The 19566-nt window shown below is 37.9% G+C and overlaps 1 protein-coding gene across 1 annotated transcript in view; it reads left to right on the top strand.

The window, feature by feature from the left end:
• Dph6 (diphthamine biosynthesis 6) overlaps positions 1-19456 on the top strand; it is a 119838-nt gene extending 100382 nt beyond the window's left edge. The window contains exons 6-9 of the mRNA XM_021194658.2: positions 2578-2639; positions 14337-14431; positions 17612-17699; positions 19177-19456. Of these exons, the coding sequence (XP_021050317.1) occupies positions 2578-2639; positions 14337-14431; positions 17612-17699; positions 19177-19230 (299 nt within the window). The 3' untranslated portion in view covers positions 19231-19456. The remainder of the gene's footprint in view (positions 1-2577; positions 2640-14336; positions 14432-17611; positions 17700-19176) is intronic.
• The last annotated feature ends 110 nt before the right edge of the window (positions 19457-19566 follow it).

Below are 19566 nucleotides of genomic sequence, written 5' to 3'. Positions count from 1 at the left end.
AAAGTGAAATGAATCTGAAGAAGAGATGTCTCTCATACAGAGTATGCTGAATTGAAGCTTTTGAATAAAGTTTGCATTAAAAGAGACCATGAACACTTCTGGTTTCTTCATAATGCTCCCAGGGTGGTTAATATAATGTAGCTTTACGGAGAGAAGCAAAATATACGTAATCACAAAGATGTTTCAAATTACACTGACACTGTGTTGAATATAGGTACTGATTTTGGGTTGTTTGTTTTGTTTTGTTTTTTGCTTTGTTCTGTTCTGTTTCTTAAGAAAGAGATTATTGTACCTTTTAGACCAAGTGCATTAGCAATTAAATAATTACTTAATTTTTTAATAATTGACTATATGATATGAATGTGAACATTACCAAATTCTTGTTGTTTATGTACTTTCAAATAGTTCCACATAGTAGAATCCTTCAGCATAAATAAAGCTGTATTTCAGGACTGCTCTTTAGCTGCCCCTAGAAGTATAAATGGATTCTTCTTCCAGTAAAGCAAACAAGTTAAATTAAGAAATGATTCATACCTTCCAAGATTTGTGTTTAATTTCAACTCAAACATTGACTTGATTATTTTTAAAAACTTCTAAAAACGTCCAGTGATAATTTACTGATACTAATCTGACCCTACACTTCATTTCTCAATTATAAATGTTCTTGAATATCAGAAATCTCTGTGCATAACATCAAGTTAGAAATTTCTAGAAAGAGTAGGGGAGGAGAAACCATAATCAAAATATATTATATGAGAAAATAATCTATTTTCAATAAAAGAAAATCTTAAACCCAAAATTAAAATTAAAAAAAACAAAACTGAAATCTTATAGCTACATATTTATTGCAAATTAGATAGTAACTTTATATATTTAACATGATCCATTTTACCAGATAATTGTTTTTGAAACCATTCTTCATTATCAAAAGTAAGCTATATACAGATTGTATATGCAATGATAAAATATTTCTAAATTTAAAAATTTAGAAAAATATGTGAAACTGTAAGGAAATTAAGAATTCAATTATATTGGGTTTTCATTTTGATGTTATTAATTGTGGAGTCATCGATGCTCTAAGCATTAAGACTTTATTGGGAGCTCTTTTGTAACTGAATATTATGGTTAAAAGGACAGGTGGTCTTCCTACCACATTCACAACTAGTAATACCCCTCTAGGAAAGCCTGGGCTGATCTAAAGACATAAATAATGAGATTGGCTTAGGCCATTGCCTTCTCAAAGACAGGAGCTTCAATCCCTAGAGGTCTCTGGCTGTTATCCAAGAAATGTTTTCTAAAAACAACCTGAAATGCATCTTGTCTAGGTAGTAATCATGAGGTCCCTAATGACTTGTCAACTTTCTAATGAACAGAAAAAAAAAATAATGAAACAATGCAGAATGCACTCAGATGGCTCTCTTCCAGACCGTGGGAGCAGCCTAGTAGGCATTACCAAGAGCAGCGTATTAATGTAGAAAGGGTTTTATGCAGAAAAATAGCTAGACTGCCATATTGAATGGAGACACTTTAACTACTAGAATTGGGATATTTTTTGGTAAAGAATTATACTCTATTTAAATGGATACATTGTTTTGAGAGCAGCTATGATTTAATTTCATAATATGAGTGTATCCATATTGAACTATTAACTGAATTAATTTTATGTGTGTAACAGTTATTCTCTTTTCTAGTCTTATTTTATAATTTCATTTAAATTTAAAATAAAATAGGCGTAAGACAGAGAAATCGCACTATTGTCTTTAAATAAAATAAACCACAAGTAAAATGCTGAGGTTTTATACTTCCTTTTTTTGTTTAATTACTTTTATTTGTTTTTTTACAATCCAGTCGTTGCCCCACCTCCTGGTCCATGCTCACATAAATCTTCTCATTTCTCCTCCCCCCTGTCTCCAAGAGGCTACCCCCACCCCCACCCTTCAGGCCTCCCTACTCCCTGGGGTGGGGCCTCAAGTTTCTCAAGGGTTAGGTACATCTTTTCTCACTGAGGACAGACCAGGCACTCCTCTGCTGTATATGTATTGGGGGCCTCTTATTAGCTGGTATATGCTGCCTGGTTGGTGGCTCAGTGTCTGAGAACTCAGGGGTCCAGGTTAGTTGAGACTGCTGGTCTTCCCATGGGGTTGCCACCCTCATCAGCTTCTTCCAGCCTTTCCCTGATTCAGCCACAAGGTCTCTGCCTTCAGTCCATTGGTTGGGTGCTAGTAACTGCCTCTGTCTCAGTCAGCTGCTTATTGGGCCTCTCAGAGGGCAGCCTTGCTAGGCTCCTGTCTGTAAGCACACCATAGCATTGTATTTCCTTTATGTCATATTGTCCTGTTTTCATCTACTTTACAATTTCCCAATTGAGAAAGTAAAACTGGTTTTTAGGGGCAAGAAAGCAGCTATCCCAGGGAAATAGGGAAGTAAATTCTGGCAACGTAAATTTTTACTATAACATCAAACAACTTACGGTGCATATACATTGCTTTCCTGGTAGAGGAGGGGTCAAGAGAAGGAAATGTGCCTTTCGAGCTCTCAGCTGACTCTTACCTAGAAAACTTTCACCTTTCTTGACAGGCTTAGAACCTGATAAGCATCTTGGGAAAACCCTGGTTGAAATGGAGCCTTATCTTTTAGAGGTAAGAACTCGTGTGTTGTTCTTTAAAGTATCAGCCTAGCATCTAAATGAGGAAAGTAGTCCCGTGACGTAATGACTCAAACACTGATTTGTGTTTCAAAAAAATGTAGATATATTCATGTTATGACTGGTGAAAGGTTAAAACTTCATAGTGTATATAAAAGTGTATCTAAAAAGAGTTAACCCAAACTAGGATGAATTTGTAATTGCAAGAGTGAGTGAGATCAGAGGGAAGTGCTCTGAGGATCCATGTTCCTGTTACCATGGACAACATCTGCTGCATGCACCCCAGTGCTGTCGATCTGAAGCACCTGCAGCCTGTCAGCATCAGACATGGGAGTGGAAATTTCTGGAGGCTGTTGAATCTAGTCCTCTTTAAAGCAATGAACGAACTTGTCAAGAATCAAAGGGATTATATCAACATTTCAAATTGCCTCCTTGATCCTGCCACTGTCAAGTCCTACATGTATTCTACATCCTAAAATAATTGTTTTCATTATTCCTTTCTGTTCATTCTATTGAATTGTATTGGACATTGGGGGCAGATGTTGGGTTTGATACAAAATTGACAACTGAAGCAGTGTGATTGTTAGAATTTGAGAAGGTTTTAAACCTACAGTCAAGATGTAAATATGCTAAGTACTGTAGTTCAGTTCCTTGCTGTTGTCTCTGGGTGTTGGCAGGGACAGCACTATGCCATGAGCTGGTAACTTTATGGGTTTCATCATGATTTTGGAATTGTTTGTAGTTTATTGTTTTGTGGTTTGTCAAAATAAACAAAGAATTCTCAACTGAGGAATATTGAATGGTCAAGAAGCACCTGAAGACATGTTCAACATCCTTAGTCATCAGGGAAATGCAAATCAAAACAACCCTGAGATTCCACCTCACACCAATCAGAATAGCTAAGATCAAAACTGAGTTGACAGCAAATGCTGGTGAGGATGTGGAGAAAGAGAAACACTCACTCCTCCACTGCTGGTGGAATTGCAAGCTGGTACAACCACGCTAAAAATCAGTTTGGCAATTCCTCAGAAAACTGGACATATTACTACCTGAGGACCCAGCTATAGCACTTGGGCATATAACCAAAAGATGTTCCAACATATAACAAAGACACATGTTCCACTATGTTCATAGTAGCCTTATATATAATAGCCAGAAGCTAGAAAGAACCCAAATTTCCTTCAACAGAGGAATGGATACAGAAAATGTGGTACATTTACACAATGGACTACTACTCAGCTATAAAAACAATGACTTCATGAAATTCTTAGGCAAATAGAAGGAACTAGAAAATATCATCCTGAGTAAGATAACCCAATCACAAAAGAACAAATACAGGTATGTGCTTACTGATAAGGAGATATTACCAAAAGCTCAGAATTCCCAAGATACAATTCACAGACCACATGAAACTCAAGAAAAAGGAAGACCGAAGTGTGGATGCTTCAGTCCTTCTTAGAAGGGGGAACAGAATACTCACAAGAGGAAATACAGAAACTAAGTGTGGAGCAGAGACTGCCCCACCTGGGGATCCATCCCATATACAGTCACCAAACCCAGACACTATTGTGGATGCCAAGAAGTACTTGCTGACAGGAGTCTGAATAGTGGTCTCCCGAGAGGCTCTGCCAGAGCCTGACAAATACAGAAGCAGATGCTTGTAGCCAACCATTGGACTGAGCATGGGGCTCTCAATGGAGGAATTAGAGAAAGGACTGAAGGAGCTGAAGGGGTTTGCAACCCCATAGGAAGAACAACAATATTAACCAACCAGAACCCCCAGAGCTCCCAGGGACTAAACCACTAACCAAGGAGTACGTATGGGGAACCCATGATTCCAGATGCATTTGTAGCAGAGAATGGCCTTGTCAGGCACCAGTGGGAGGAGATGCCTTGTTCCTGTGAAGGCTTGATGCCCCAGGGTAGGGGAATGTCAGGGCAGGAAGGTGGGAGTGGGTGGGTGGGTGAGGGAATACCCTCATAGAAGCAGGGGAAGGGAAGATGGTATAGGGAGATTCGGAGGTAGGAGGACTAGGAAAGGGGATAACATTTCAAACGTAAATAAAGGAAATATCTAAGAGAAAAAGAAAAAAAAAATCTGAGCACTTGTTATGTGACAATCAGATAGTAAAGATGAAAAGGGAAATGAAATTAGTATTTAGTTATGACAAATTATGTTTGGTTTCTAGAGAACTTGGTGTCACTTGAGTTTACATCTGGTTGCTTTCAGTGTTCAGTTGGCCTCTTCTTCCAACCGTTGATGGCCATGATTCTTTTTGCAGTCATATGTAGTCACTGCCACCAAATTGAAATTAACTTCTGTCTCTCCCAAATCAATACTTACATATAATGAAATCACTTCTAGAAAATGAAAGCAAAGAAATGAGAGACTGTGGCTTTGACAAAAGAACTTCTTATAAATCCTCTCTGAATTTTGATATTATAAGTTGAAGGCCTGAAGAAAAGCCAGGTAAGTAGGGTAGCTATAGAAAATAGTACTGTGCTGTTCATGAGCCTGAAAGGAAGGGATTAAATGCTGTACATAAAAATGTAACTAGTTGAAAAGAAAGGTATGTTTACCATATTTTAAAATATTATATGATGTATACTTATTTTGAAATATTACTATACCCCGTTAATATATCCAATTGTGTGCTTCTATTTCAAATGGTGATTTTAATTCTATAAGAAAAATAAAATGCACATAAATTTTTAGGAAGTGTCAATATGTTGGTTATAGGTAAACCTCAGTATTGCTTGTCATTTTAATGTTTAGTTAGGATAATTAAAATAAAGGAAAAACAGGGGAGGAAAGGCCCTAATACCCTACACCTGATAAAGAAGCTTGGTCCCTAAAGTAAGCACAGATAGACGCTGCCAGAAGGAATGGGGCCACCAGTCGGGGTAGCTGCTGAGAGATCTTCAGCAATGCTCAGGTTTGTATAATATTCGGGTTTGCAATACTAAAACACAAAAATGTCATATAGGCTATGTGTATTTATTGTACACATATGTATATTCTAGTTTGTAGATTATTATATAAAATTTAGGGCTTTCTCCAGAATATCCTACTATGTATGGTCAAATGAAACACTTTCAGATAATCAGTTTATACCAAGACATAAGGCAGAAGAAACAGATTTCCAGACAGTACTCTCCTTCCTTTAGAGTTTGTCTTGCTGAAAGCTTTTGGGGGATTAAAACCACATATTGAAAAATTTCAAATACTGAATTGAGGCGTAATTACCTAAACAATGAGATGTAAATGAAGACTTTGAGAAAGAGAAAACCATTATTAGTAGTACTTTGAGCAGCAGAAGTACCTGATTGCAGTATTTAAAGAGAAGCAATAATAAAAGTCATGTTAGTTTCAAACTGTCCCAATTTGTAGCCTTCACATTATTCTGAATGTTTATTGCAGAAGTACTCTTAATCTCCATTGTCATAATGATGCTTGTAGAATTGAATATTAAATATTGTCTGAATCAGCCCATGTTCTCAGTTCTGAACAAATATTTGAAATGGGATGAAAATAGATTGAATGCTTGGCATTTTATTGTTTACTTTGAGAAAGAAAATTAAGGGGAGAAATTAGGGAAATGAGGGAAGAAAAGCCCTAATAATCTGTATGAGATAAAGCAGTGGAGTTCTTAATGCAGACACAAGTAGACACTGCTAGATGCAATAGGGCCATGAGTCCGGAGTAGCTGCTGAGAGATCTTAAACAAATTTGAATGATGGGTCAAATTTACCTGGTCTGTGACCACAAAGTTAATCAATATGAATGAAGATTCATTAGCAGGGAGGCATGCAGAGACAAGGAGAAACTTGATCTAAATGAAATTAAACGGGTGTTGATAGATCAGTAAGGAAAAGGTGAACTGGGATTGGGGGCCCAGTCTTCGAAGGCCTTCAGGGATGGGCCAGGCAATTTAGGGTAAGAAATAATAAGATGTAGAGGGTTCTTCAACTGCAGTCCATGCTACTAGAGAAAGCTGAGGAAGTATAGTCTAGCAACAGTATTTGTAGATTAGGAGTGAAGAAGTTGGAAATCAGGCCCATAAAAGTGTTACAGGAAACAGATGTGAGATAGAACTGCATGGAAATATTGTGATGGGAAGATGAAAATGACATTGGCATCAAACTTTCCACAGGCTGGGAAAAATCAACAATCACTCACACACAAGGGAATCAGAATCACTCGTTACTGTAGAAGGCAGCAGGGTTTAGAGAAAAAGAAAAAGAAAAAAAAGAAGACAAGCTTGATTTTTAAACAGACTGGATTTTATGTCATAACATATAACTTGAATGCAGATGTTTTTAACCAATGAGATTGTAGCTCAGTTGAGATGGTCTGGCAGGGCTATGGTTTGTTATCAGTGTCCCTCAGAGTCTAAATCCTCATGTGCTTTAATTCTCTGTTTTAAGTGTTTGTGGAATGCTGCTTTCCCTCTGGCCCCCCACACGGGCTCTATTTTCTCTGGCAGTTGAGCTGTGAGTTAGTTAACTCTATACTGACTGCATACCATGTGCTAAGTTGTCTTTGTGCGTGACTAGTTATCTGACAAACCAATGAGGATAGTAGTATTAGTGTTTCATTTTCAAATGAAGATTTTGCTTCTGAGGAGAGCTTTTTCAAGGTCACATGACTGGGAATATCAGCAATAGAAGTTATGCCTAAGTCTCACTGATTTCAGGCATGTAATGTGTTCTGCTCATGAGTCATTTTAAGGTACAACTAAATAAGAATAGCATCATCTTAGTAATAGAGCAAGTAATATGAGCAGTAGTATTAGTGGGAGGAGAACAGCATCCTTCCGTGATGGCAGAAGCCAGGAGAGTCATGTATATGACAAAAGAGTATACTACAAAGAGCCATGATGGGGTATCTGGACCTATGAACAGCAGTACAGAAGGAGTGTCTTCAAAAATAGAGAAATGTGGAAGCCCATGGAAGGCTGTCAGAGAGACATGAGAGAAAAACAATATTACAGGCCACATAAATTAGATAACTACAGACGAGTTGGGTCTTGGCAATAAATTATAAGTAGCGAGTAGACTACCACCCACTCAGGTTCCTAATGTAGAAAGTAGTAACCATTCATGTTGATGGCATTCAAAATTGATGTCTCAAAACAAGGCACTTTGACATTTGAGCAGAGCTAAAGCAGGAAGGTCAGTCTGACCTTTGGTATTCCCCCTGGAGCAGACAGTGAAGGAGTCCTCTGACCTTCCTCTAACGTTAGTATGAGGCTGCCATTGCAGATATGCTCTCACTATACCTGGAGGAAGGGGACATCATATAGAAGCACAGGAAAGAACCTGAACAGACAGGTAGACAGTATGCTAGTCTTTGTAGGATGTGTTTGTCTGCTCACATTGCTAACCTAATATCTAAACAGTAGTTGTAGATACCCAATAAAAAAGTAAATCTACTGAGTCAATCTGTGCAACATTAAATTATATATCAAAATACAATTTATAAAATGAAATTGGGGTTCTTTGTATAAACCTCATGGTCTTCTGAACATGAGAGTGAAAGAGAAGCACATTTGATTTGGCTCCCTGTATCTTTGATTTCAGAATGAATAAAAGATAAATGAGACTGATTTAAAAGCAAAGCATTATGACTTAATAAGAAAGCTTTACAACTAGTGTTAATACTATCTGCTAAGGGGATAAAAATGTAAACATGGAAATTATGAACCCTTTAACTTTTGTTCTGTAGTTACTCATCTACAAATAACATTATTATAACTGTGCATATGTAAGTAGACATGCCCCTAAAACAGAACCTCATCTCATATTCTCTTTTAAAGTACTGAGATTCCAAAGTACTCCTCTAAATCATGAAGTGACCCAAGTTGGCCACAGCTGCTCAAACCGTTTTATAAGAACTTACGCTAGCCGGGCAGTGGTGGCAACTTACTCTTAGATGACAAACCAATATTTTCCTCCTCTGAACTTTTTATCTAGAGGAGACGATGATTTAGATATCTACTAAGCATTAAACATGCTTTTATGCAATCAAAATTATATTATCACATATAAATTATCTTACTGCCTTATAAAAATAAACTGTTTAGAAAACAGAAACATTTCTTGTTTTAAAATTTCTTTTAGTTAATTATTTTATTTATTCACATTCCAGTCATTTCCCCCCTCCTAGTCCCTTCTCCCACAATTCTTCATCCCATTCCTCCTCCCCCTTGCCTCCAAGAGGGTGTCCCTCCCCACTCCCTTGGGTCCTCAAGTCTCTAGAGGATTAAGCACATCTCCTCCCACCAAGGCCAGACCAGGCAGACCGCTGCTGTATATGTGCTAGGAGCCTCAGACAGCCCCTGTATGCTTCTGGTTGGTGGCTTAGTCTCTGGGAGCTACCTGGGGTCTGAGTTAGTTGAGACTGCTGGTCTTTCTATGGGGTTGCCCTCCTTTTCAGCTTCTTCAATCCTTTCCCTAACTCAACTATAGGAGTCCCCTATTTTCCTCCAATGGTTGGGTGTAAGTATATGCCTCTGTCTCAATTATCTTCTGGTAGGGCCTCTCAGAGGACGGTCATGCTAGACTGTAGCACATCATAGCATCAATAATAGTGTCAGGCCTTGGTGCATGCCCCCCCATGAGATGGATCCCAAGTTGAGCTAATCATTGGACTGCCTCTCCTTCAGTCTCTTCTCTCTTTTTGCCTCTGCAGTTCTTTTAGACAGGAACAATTCTTGGTCAGAAATTTTGACTGTGGGTTAGTAACCCAGTCCTTCCACATGAGGCCCTGTCTATCTACTGGAAATGGACTCTCCTAAATGTTGGGCATTTTGGCTAAGGTCACCCCCACTGAGTCCTAAGAGTCTCTCACCTCCTGGGTCTCTGGTACTTTCTAAAGGTTGCTTATTTCCATTCATTCTCCTGGCCCTCTGGGTTTCTCTCCTGCTCCTCCCCAACCTATACCTGATCCTGTTCCCCTTTTCCCCTCCTCCTACCCCCTCCCCTCCATGTCCCTCCCTCCCTTTGCCTACCGTGATTATTTTCTTCCCCCTTCTAAGTGGGATTGAAGCATCCTCACTTGGGTCTTTCTGCTTGTTACATTTCTGGTCTGTGGGTTGTATCCTAGGTGTTCTGTTCTTTTTGGCTATTACCCACTTATCAGTGCGTACATACCATGCATGTCCTTTTGGATCTGAGTTATGTCACTCAGGATGATTATTTTCTAGTTCTCTCTATTTGCCTACAAAATTCATGATGTTCTCATTTTTAATAGCTGAATAATATTCCATTGTGTAAATGGACCACATTTTCTGTATTCATTCTTGGGTTGAGGGACATCTGGGTGATTCTAGCTTCTGGCTATTACAAATAAGGTTGCTATGAACATGGTGGAGCACATGTCCTTCAGGTATGGTGGGGTATCTTTTGGGTATATGCCCAAGAGTTGTATAGCTGGGTCTTCAGGTAGAACTATTTCTGAGGAACCACCAGAATGATTTCCAAAATGACTGTACCAGCTTGCAATCCCACCAGCAGTGGAGGAGTGTTCCTCTTTCTCCACATTTTTGCCAGCATGTGCTGTCACTTGAGTATTTGATCTTAGCCATTGACTGGTGTGAGATGGAATTTCAGGGCTGTTTTGATTTCCATTTCCCTGATGATTAAGGACTTTGAACATTTAAGTGCTTCTCAGATATTCAAGATTCTTCTGTTGTGTATTCATTGTTTAGCTCTGTACCTCTTTTTTTAACCAAGCAAAATACAGAGAAATAGCAAGTGTGTTCATCTTACCCAGTGACCATCTCTATCACTTTCTGTGTTAACCCCAAATGATTAATGTAAGGGAGGAGGAAAATAGCAACATTACCTAGCCAAAGGCTAATAAAGAAAACATTCATTATCAGGGGTTTAGATTATTCCCTTGCATTAGCTCTCCAAGAATAGAAAATTTGTATCCTGTTCCTGAGAGAAGAAAAGGCTTCAGCAACTTCTTCCTTCTTTTCCCTGATACACATGAGGTATTTGTTTCTGGTTCAAACTGAACTTGTCAGTTCATGCCAGTCAGGCTTTTCTGAAGGGGCATGGGCACATCTGAACCATAGCAAGAGGGCCATTGACTGTTGAACACTGTCTGTGACATAATGCTCAGAGGGCTTAGGAGAGTGTCCAGGAAATGTAAGAACAGAGTCTAGTGGCATAAGAGCCATGCATAAAAATCCTTTAAGGTCCAGAGGTAACCCAGGATTAAAATACAGAAACCTGAGCCTCAGAACAGGATAAAGTACCACAGTCTATGAAGACTAATTCTCTGTGGTGAAGAAAATGAAACTCACTCAGGGTTTGTGTTCCTCACTTCATATTATACTTTATGAATGTATACATTTAATTTTCTCAAGACAGCCAGGGTCTTTCCAAATCTGCTAATCTGTTGTGTATGCTCTGATGCCTATATATTCATGTAAAGGATAGGACAGAATGACAGAAGCCTTTTGTTATCACTTAAATACTATAGCTTTATCCTGTAGGTAGCAATTGACCACCCAAAGATCCTGAGCAGAAGAATCCAGTATGTACAGTATTAAGGAAAAGCAGTAAGGTTGTCATGTGTAGGAAAAGTTGGGAAGGTGAATATAGAAAGCAAGGGAGGAGCTAGTCTAGTGTTTGAAAGCCCTAGTGCAAAATGGTCATCAGGGCTTTAAAGTGGAAGAGATGGCGCGTTATCTGCCTTGCTCACTGCCATGCTTCTACTGGACATAATGGAATCTGCAACTGCACAGTTCTGAGGAAACAACAGACATCTGAGATGTTGAGTCAATAAGGAATGAATGTACTTTAGAAAGTGAAGCTGTAGGTAGAACAAAAGCAGAGTTACACTGTGCCAGAATTCCAAGCCTTTGTGCATAGTTGTACTTAGAGAATTGGGGTGAGGGGAGCTAAGAACATTGTTTTAATTACATTAAATTTGGAAGAACATAAGGAAAGGAAAAAAGTAAATCTTTAAAAGATATGAAAAAGAATACTGTAATTTCACTATGAAGCTAAGTGAAAAAAACAATATTTTTGGAGTTTTCTTTACAATAATGCTGATAGAATCTTATCAAGGAGTAATTAAGTATAGCATATGATAGTCCCAGTTTTAAAACACAGCCAGACATAGAATAGAGATGTATGTATGAGAACTGTTGCTGCTTAGTGTGAACAGTATAAACATTGATAATGTTAATTTACAGGTCTTAAAAAAATAAAAGTATGCACTCTGAATATTTCATGGAAGATATACTTCTGGGTCCAAAACTTTTGGAAAAGCAACATTTTCTATCCTGTGCATATTTCTTGCTTTCATACTGCAAGAGTCTTGTGTTTTTATAGACTGCCAATTCACTCAACAAAGCAGATAAGATGAACTTTCACCTCTGAAGAAGATCCCATGATTTTATCAAGAACCTTAGAGCTCACATTTAAGGGTCACTTAAACATGTTATAGCATGAAGCTAACTGAGCTTAAAAACCACCAGAGATATCAGGAATCAATAAGAATACTTATTGATGTCTCAAACTTAGAAAACATGGGAGCCTTTAGGCAAATTTAGTGGCTGGAAACCTGTGATTTCCATACTGGTAAATTAATAATAGAGGAGGAAAAATATTCTAAATACTGGTTTATGTGGGCAATATCTCTGTTATATCATTATTTTGTGGTACTACAATGTAGAATGAATTATGTCTAGTGAATTTTAAGAACTAAAGATATTATCTTAATTTTATCTTTTGCATCTCTCAAAGGTGTTCCATAAATACCTGTTGAAGAGTGATTGATGAACTAAAAAATATTAATTATATTGTGCATAAGCTAAGGATACTTCAGAGCATATATAGATGCCAATGTGCACCTCTAAAAATCAAATGTCGAATTGATGTAGCCACTTGCATTACTTTTATCAGGAGCTAACAGAACCACATCTATAGAATGTAGTAGCCACAGACTGTAATACTCCAGTTATGCTTTGTGTTACAAAAACAGCACAAGCATTCCAGTGAGGCATTTGCCAAAACAGAAAAGCTAAATATTGATCACATACACACTCCACATAGACTGGCCAGTGAAATCAGAAAGATGAAATTAGAAGGCCCATGGTGGCAAGTCGTTGGAAAATCAGTAGAACACTTAACTGCAGAACAAATAAATACCCTGAAATCCATATCCCATTATTGTTGCTGTGTGGTTTTTATTGCAGAGAAGATACTAATTTAATTTAGTTTAGTATGGCAAAGCATTCTTGTCCCATTATTTGGTCCCATAGGAACCACCTCTCATAATTTGGACTTGCCAAGTCTTTGCTTTATAACCCAGGCAAAAGTTTATCTATTTTGCCCATTGTAACCGTTATAGAAAATATTATCCAGTTCACCTTCCCACATGCTCCCTTTTATTTTGGCTTTACAGTGTCATCACATTATTTCTGACTCTCAGTGGGAGGAGTAGAGTGTTCCTGGATCCATTCTTAAGCACAATTTAAAAAATTTCCAAGGAGGCTTGTACCCAGCAGGTAAAGCTGAAGATGTAGGAAGCAGCCCCAACACTGGCACAGTGGAATCTCTCCTCTTTGAGCTATAATGATTTGGACTTGCAGCAACTAAGCAGAGAAAGCAGTTCCCTTCTGAGTCAAGGAACCATAGGGTTGTGCAGACAAAACTTCCACAGAGAATCTGATAGATGAGTATCAATGACATCCTGTACAAGTGACCAACACGGATGCCAACACAGACACCCACTGTGTATCAAACCAGCCGTTTTTCTCCGTACCAAGTGACCAACACAGACACCCACTGTGTATCAAGCCAGCCGTTTTTCTCTGTACCAAGTGACCAACAGGGACGCCCACTGTGTATCAAGCCAGCCGTTTTTCTCTGTACCAAGTGACCAACACGGACGCCCACTGTGTATCAAGCAAGCCGTTTTTTCTCAGTATCAAGGTCATTGTATAGTATGGCTTGTAGTTAAGACAGATGAGCAGGGCCTTTTGTTTCTTTCTTTGTTTTTGTTTTTTTGGGAGGAGGGGGCTGTTGTTTGTTTGGTTGGTTGCTTGCTTGCTTGCTTTTTTTTTTTTTTTAACTTCAGATTTTATTAGACAACGTTGTAAGCTGAACCCCTTACTAAGACTTGGGAACTTTTTAAGACTGTCTATGCCTTTAGAAGTTTACTGGTTCTTAGTACCGTATAATATTCCTAAAAATAACAGCACCTACCATAATGTATGTGATCATAGGCCTAGGTAACATTGAATTTTTTTGTCTGGTAAAATCTCTATTAACATTTTTTTCTCTTCCAAGTCAAAAGGCAGGAGATGTATATACCTAGGCTCTGTCTTTTCTCATAGTAACTTACCTGCCTTTAAACCTAAACCAACCTTCCATGCTAAAATTTATCCTTACTTTAAGTTTTATCATTATAAAGAGAAATGTTGCTTCCCTATACCTTTTAAAGAAGGGTTTTAGGTTATTAAAGTCCTGATGCTTTAGCCACTGCTCTATGGAAACATTTTTCAAATGTCCTCTTGAGACACATCTTAAGCAAAGGTAATTTTCTGTAGCCTGCAGTGTTTTCAAATCAGTATCTTGCATTGGTTTTCAGGAACAAATAGTCTGATAAATGAGTGTTTTGAGGGTGTCTTTTTAATTTTTCTTTTTCTTTGCTCTTCCTGATTCTCAGCTTTCTAAGAAGTATGGTGTCCACGTGTGTGGAGAAGGTGGAGAGTATGAGACATTCACGTTGGACTGCCCTCTGTTCAAAAAGAAGATCGTTGTGTAAGAGACCATTTCGCTATCTACCCTTTTCTTAAATGTACATGATAGAAACAACTGGCACTTAGCTTTAGGCAGCTTTGGCTGTAAGAAATAGAACATGTCCTCTAAGTTCACAAACACTCAATTTGTTTAATCCCAAGGAAGTTGTGTGAATACTTAAATCAATATCTGACAAGACGAGGCCTTCATAGAAGGCTGTAAACTTTTTAGACATTGCACTTTCGTTTACTTGGCTGATTACGGCCTGCAGTAAAACTAGTGCCTCCACACTGACACTTTTATCCTTTCATGAAGTGTGAATTGCCTGTATTATTTATCTTTCATTACAGCTACGTTTGATAAACTGTCCCATCAGTAGCCTGTGGGTTCCATTAACTCCATCCTCCTTTTCCTCTTTCTTGGCTTTACATGTTAGAATGATGACTCTAGACATTTCTCTTCAGTTGGTGGGGTTATTTTTACATGTAAACTTCATTGTGAAGCTGATTCGGCTTATGATGAGTACGTGGTACCTCCACATTGAATCTAAGATTAGTATAATGAAGACGGGGACCTTTGTCCGCTTCATCACTGCATTAGCTGTCTCTTTATCATGCTGTACATCTTGTCTGCTAGAAGAATATTTCTTCCGTTTGTTGTTCTTGGTTTTGTTTTTTTCTCCTAAGCTCAAGCTTCTTGTAAATAATTGTTAAAATTATGCTTGATTAAATGAGCAGCTTTGCTACTTTTCAGTATTAAGACTTAAATTCTTTGAACAGTTAATAATGAGTAAGGGAATAATCTAGGAACATTAAGATTAAAAAGGTTTCATTCCCAACTCCAGCATTCCTCACTCTTGCTTTTGTGTTCTTCAAATGTCCATGGCTTTAATAATTGACATACCACTAATTTGGCATTTTTTTATGGAGCACCTAAATTCCATCAAATTCTGCAGGTCACTATTAATGCCCATTGTTTCTACCTTTAGAAGCAAGGTAGGGAAAATACATCTTTCTATTAACTATGATACAAGATTATTACATAGACGTTCATAGATGGGATAGATTTTTAATGGCCATGATGATCACAAAAGAATTTTGTTAACAGAAAATGTACTTCCATGAAACAAAGCTGTTTATTATTAAAGAAAGACATTTGCGTATTTGGAGAAACTTAGAGTATAATGGGAAAATGTGAATAAACGTATTAATGCAAAATTAACCTCAAGAGAAAAGAATAACAGAGCAAGAAATGAAAAGTAATGATAGTCCAACCACCCTTCTGATAGATCAGTGTCCTGGAGTGTCCAGAGACCCTCATAAACACCTACATGGAAGAAGTACTACTTCTTTACTTTCTCACCAAATGATCTCAGCATCATGGTACTTCAACAGTGAAGTTCAATGCCTTCATTTTGTAGCTATAGAAATGCAAGCCTGATGCAGATGGTGACATAGGAATATTGGTCATGCCGTTAAAGGAAGGTGTCCAGAGAAGGTGTATTTAAACAACGCCCTTCTTCCTGACAAGTTCTCCTATTTCTCTTTAGTGTGCATTTCTCTTTCACCCCCTCTCTCTTTTCCTTCTTCCTCTCTCTCTCTCTCTCTCTCTCTCTCTCTCTCTCTCTCTCTCTCTCTCTCTCTCTCTCTCCCCATTTGTATGTAAGGGGGGAGAAAGAGAGATGTAAAGAGGGGTAGACAAGTGTGACACAGCATGCATATAGATGTCAGAATCATGTGTGGCAGTAGGTTCTCCTTCCACCTGCATGCTATCTCTTTCTGTGCTGTTTCTCCTTCCCATTTTATCTGGCAATGTATTTGCATTGATTAATCAATAAAATCTCATTGTACCTTTTCATCAAAAACTTGGATTTTTTAAAAGGATCAATGTGTATAAGTTGCTTTTCTTTTAATGTCTTTTTAATGTCATTTTATAGTATGAAGATTCATATTTAATAGTAAAGATTCATGAATATATATTGAGTTTTTAATCATCATATATACAGTTTTATATATCTTGCAGGTAAAATGTAATCATATTTTCCTGTGAAAATTTAGTATTCTGTACTCAAGCATTTTATGGCCTCATCTATTGACATTATATAATATTCTAATCAGAAAAAAAAAAACAGATTCAAGTATGTTTTACACTGATCTCAAGGAGTTGAAGAAAATGTCTAGAGAGATGGTTCCGTTCTGCTGTTAACAGTGTCTACAGCTCTTGTAGAGGACCCAAGTTCAGTTCCCAGTTTTAAAATAAAAGCATAAAAAGAATTTTAATTTAAAAAATTAGAGTCAAATTAATAGATCTGGAGAGATGGCTCATCAGTTAAGAGTGCATGCTACTCTACCACAGGACCCGGGCTTTATTCCCAGAATTCACATGGTGGCACAAAACCATCTGTAACTCCAATTACAGGGGATCTTATGCCTTTTTCTGGACTCTAAGTTTACTAGGCATGCACATGGTACATAAGTGCAGACTAAACATACACATAAAATGAATATAAGTGATTTTTTAAAAAAAAAAAAAAAAAGGAGTTAAAATTATCTTTGCGATTCCACAGTGGTCAGGTGCTAAGATTAATATATGCAATGGAAGTAATTCATGAGAAATTAGATATGAGGAATATCTGTCTTTACATTTTCACTTGAAATACAGAGCATTATCTCTATCTTAATAACAAAAATCATTGGTTAATATAATTTTACAAATAATCTAGTTATTTATAAGTTCTTTACAAGGCATTTTTATTAAAACGAGTTAATTTCCATGTATCCATCTGGTGGCAGCAAGCAGTTCTTACCTAAAGGTGCTAATTAGCCTCTTAAAGTCTATGTTGACTGCAGTGGTCCTACAGTGTGAAGAGTTCAGCTGGAGCTCAGCAGCCACAGCAGCAGCAGCTTGCTTTGGTGAGGGATGGCTTAGGCAATGCATGATTCACTGAATTAGTTGCCTCTTAAAACCAGAGGCATAATGAAGACCAAGCCATGAAGTTTAATGTTTAGCCCATGCAAGTTTGTGGAGCTAAAATCTCCAAAGGATTCAGAGTTTTGTGGAAACTTTGAGTATGAGCTGCGTGCCCTTTTACATAGGAAAAGCAACAGTGTTTCTTGGTATTGGAGGATTCCGGGTGTCTTCTCCCAGCAGTAGGAGTGACAGGGTGTGTGTTTGCTAAGTTCCCTAAACTCTGTGTTGCAGGGACTCTTCAGAAGCAGTCATCCACTCAGCAGATGCATTCGCACCCGTGGCTTATCTGCGACTCTCTGGGCTGCACTTAGAAGAGAAGGTAGGTAAAGCTCAGACCGCAGTGATGTCAAGGCCAGTGAGAGATACACATTAGCTCTGGTGTAGTGGGCTCTAACACAGACGTTCTCAACCTGTGGATTGTCACCCTACCCCACCCCCACCCCACCCCCAGACAGGTCACATGTCAGATATCCTGCATATCAGAAATTTGCAGTACAATTCATACAGGAGCAAAATGGCAGTTACGAAATAACAACAAAATAATTATATAGTTGGGGTTACCACAACAGTAGGCAATGGAGCAGAAAAAATATAAGTTTACTCAGTCAATAACTAATACTTTTACAAATGCTTATAGTACCAAGAACGTTCTGTAACACAAAACATTTCTGAAGAGATTGAAGGGTAGTTTTGTATTTTTTTAAGGAATGATAAATGCTAAGAACAGGACAGTATAAAACCAATAGAAAGTCATCTAGTGTGGCACTTAGATTGTAGTGTGGAAGCGTATGGGGAAGGACTTGGTAGTTAATTGAATTTTTATTTTACAGAGCTCAGGAGGGGGGGAAAGGAGAGAAAAGGTTTTCAGAAACTGTATAAGGAAGCTCTAAGTGAGGGGAAATAAGAAAAGATGGAAAGTTAGATCAAGAGCAGTAAAATCAAACCAGAGTTTTAAGTGAAGCAGGGAGCAGGTGATCCGGACAGAGCAGATGCCTGTCAGTCTGTCTTTGGAGGTAGGTGAAGATCTGTGTTAGATCTTTGCATGAAAGACCTAGAGAGGTTACCCTCTGTTTTCGAGTGACATTCTGTGAAGAAGAGTCATGATAGAAAACAAAAATAATTGGACAAGGTCTTATGTCCTGCTTTCTTTCCCACTTCCTGAGGCACATTTGCAACTGCATATGTGTTACATGGAATCACAGTGATATTTTCAGAGTATGCAGCATCTCTAAAAATAGGATGAAAACTGGTTCCCAAACCTCGGGGTAAGGCAGTAAGAGAGAGTAATGACTAGGCCCAGCAAGATTACAATTAAAAGAGAAAACGTTTGGTTTGCCATGAAACCCTGAGGAATATACAAACATTCACACACAAATAATCATTATACATGTCATTTCCCATCAACCTTAATGATGAACAAGACTGGATACTGATATATCATTAGACTGAGCTAAAAGTAAACATTGGTGACCTTTTATAAAAAAAAAAAAAATTGGTGACATCACAGAATGGCAATATCCTATCTAAACACCTTCTAAAACATGAGAAGAAAGCCTCAACTTAGCCCTCTGCTCCTTTTGGTGCCAGGAGCACAGCTAAGAAGCTAGTGCACTAATCCCTCACTTATTCATTCCTCCATTCCAAATCGAACCTTACCCAGTAGCTCCCTGGGCTTCTCTCGCTATTTCATTGGCCTTCATAGGCCATTAGCCCACCATAGGTAACTACTATTTCTTTATAATAGGATATTACTGACATTAACAAATATGTCACATTTTTCCTTTGTTTCCTTGTAGGTGTCGTCAGTACCTGAGGATGATGAAACAGCTAACTATATATACAATTCTTAACATTTATGCTGCATTTTTAAATTATTATGACCTATATTTCTTGCTACATTTTTTTTATTTCTTCAAAAAAATATATTGGGGCCTTTGAATAACTGGAAGAATTTCAGTGAACTCTTCTCTAATATTGCCAATTTCTTCAACTTACTTTCTTTTAAAAAATAATTCATTTTTTTAAATTCCTATTAGATTATTATTGTACCACCCCCACTTTCCTCAGAACCCTATAATATAGCCCTCCACGCTCCTTTTCTAATTTATGAACACCATTTTCATTAGTGTTGTTAAACCCTTCTCTCTCTCTCTCTCTCTCTCTCTCTCTCTCTCTCTCTCTCTCTC

This window comes from Mus pahari, chromosome 3 (assembly GCF_900095145.1).
Source record: "Mus pahari chromosome 3, PAHARI_EIJ_v1.1, whole genome shotgun sequence".
NCBI classification, from domain to species: domain Eukaryota; kingdom Metazoa; phylum Chordata; class Mammalia; order Rodentia; family Muridae; genus Mus; species Mus pahari.
This window is presented reverse-complemented; position numbering and strand designations above follow the sequence as displayed.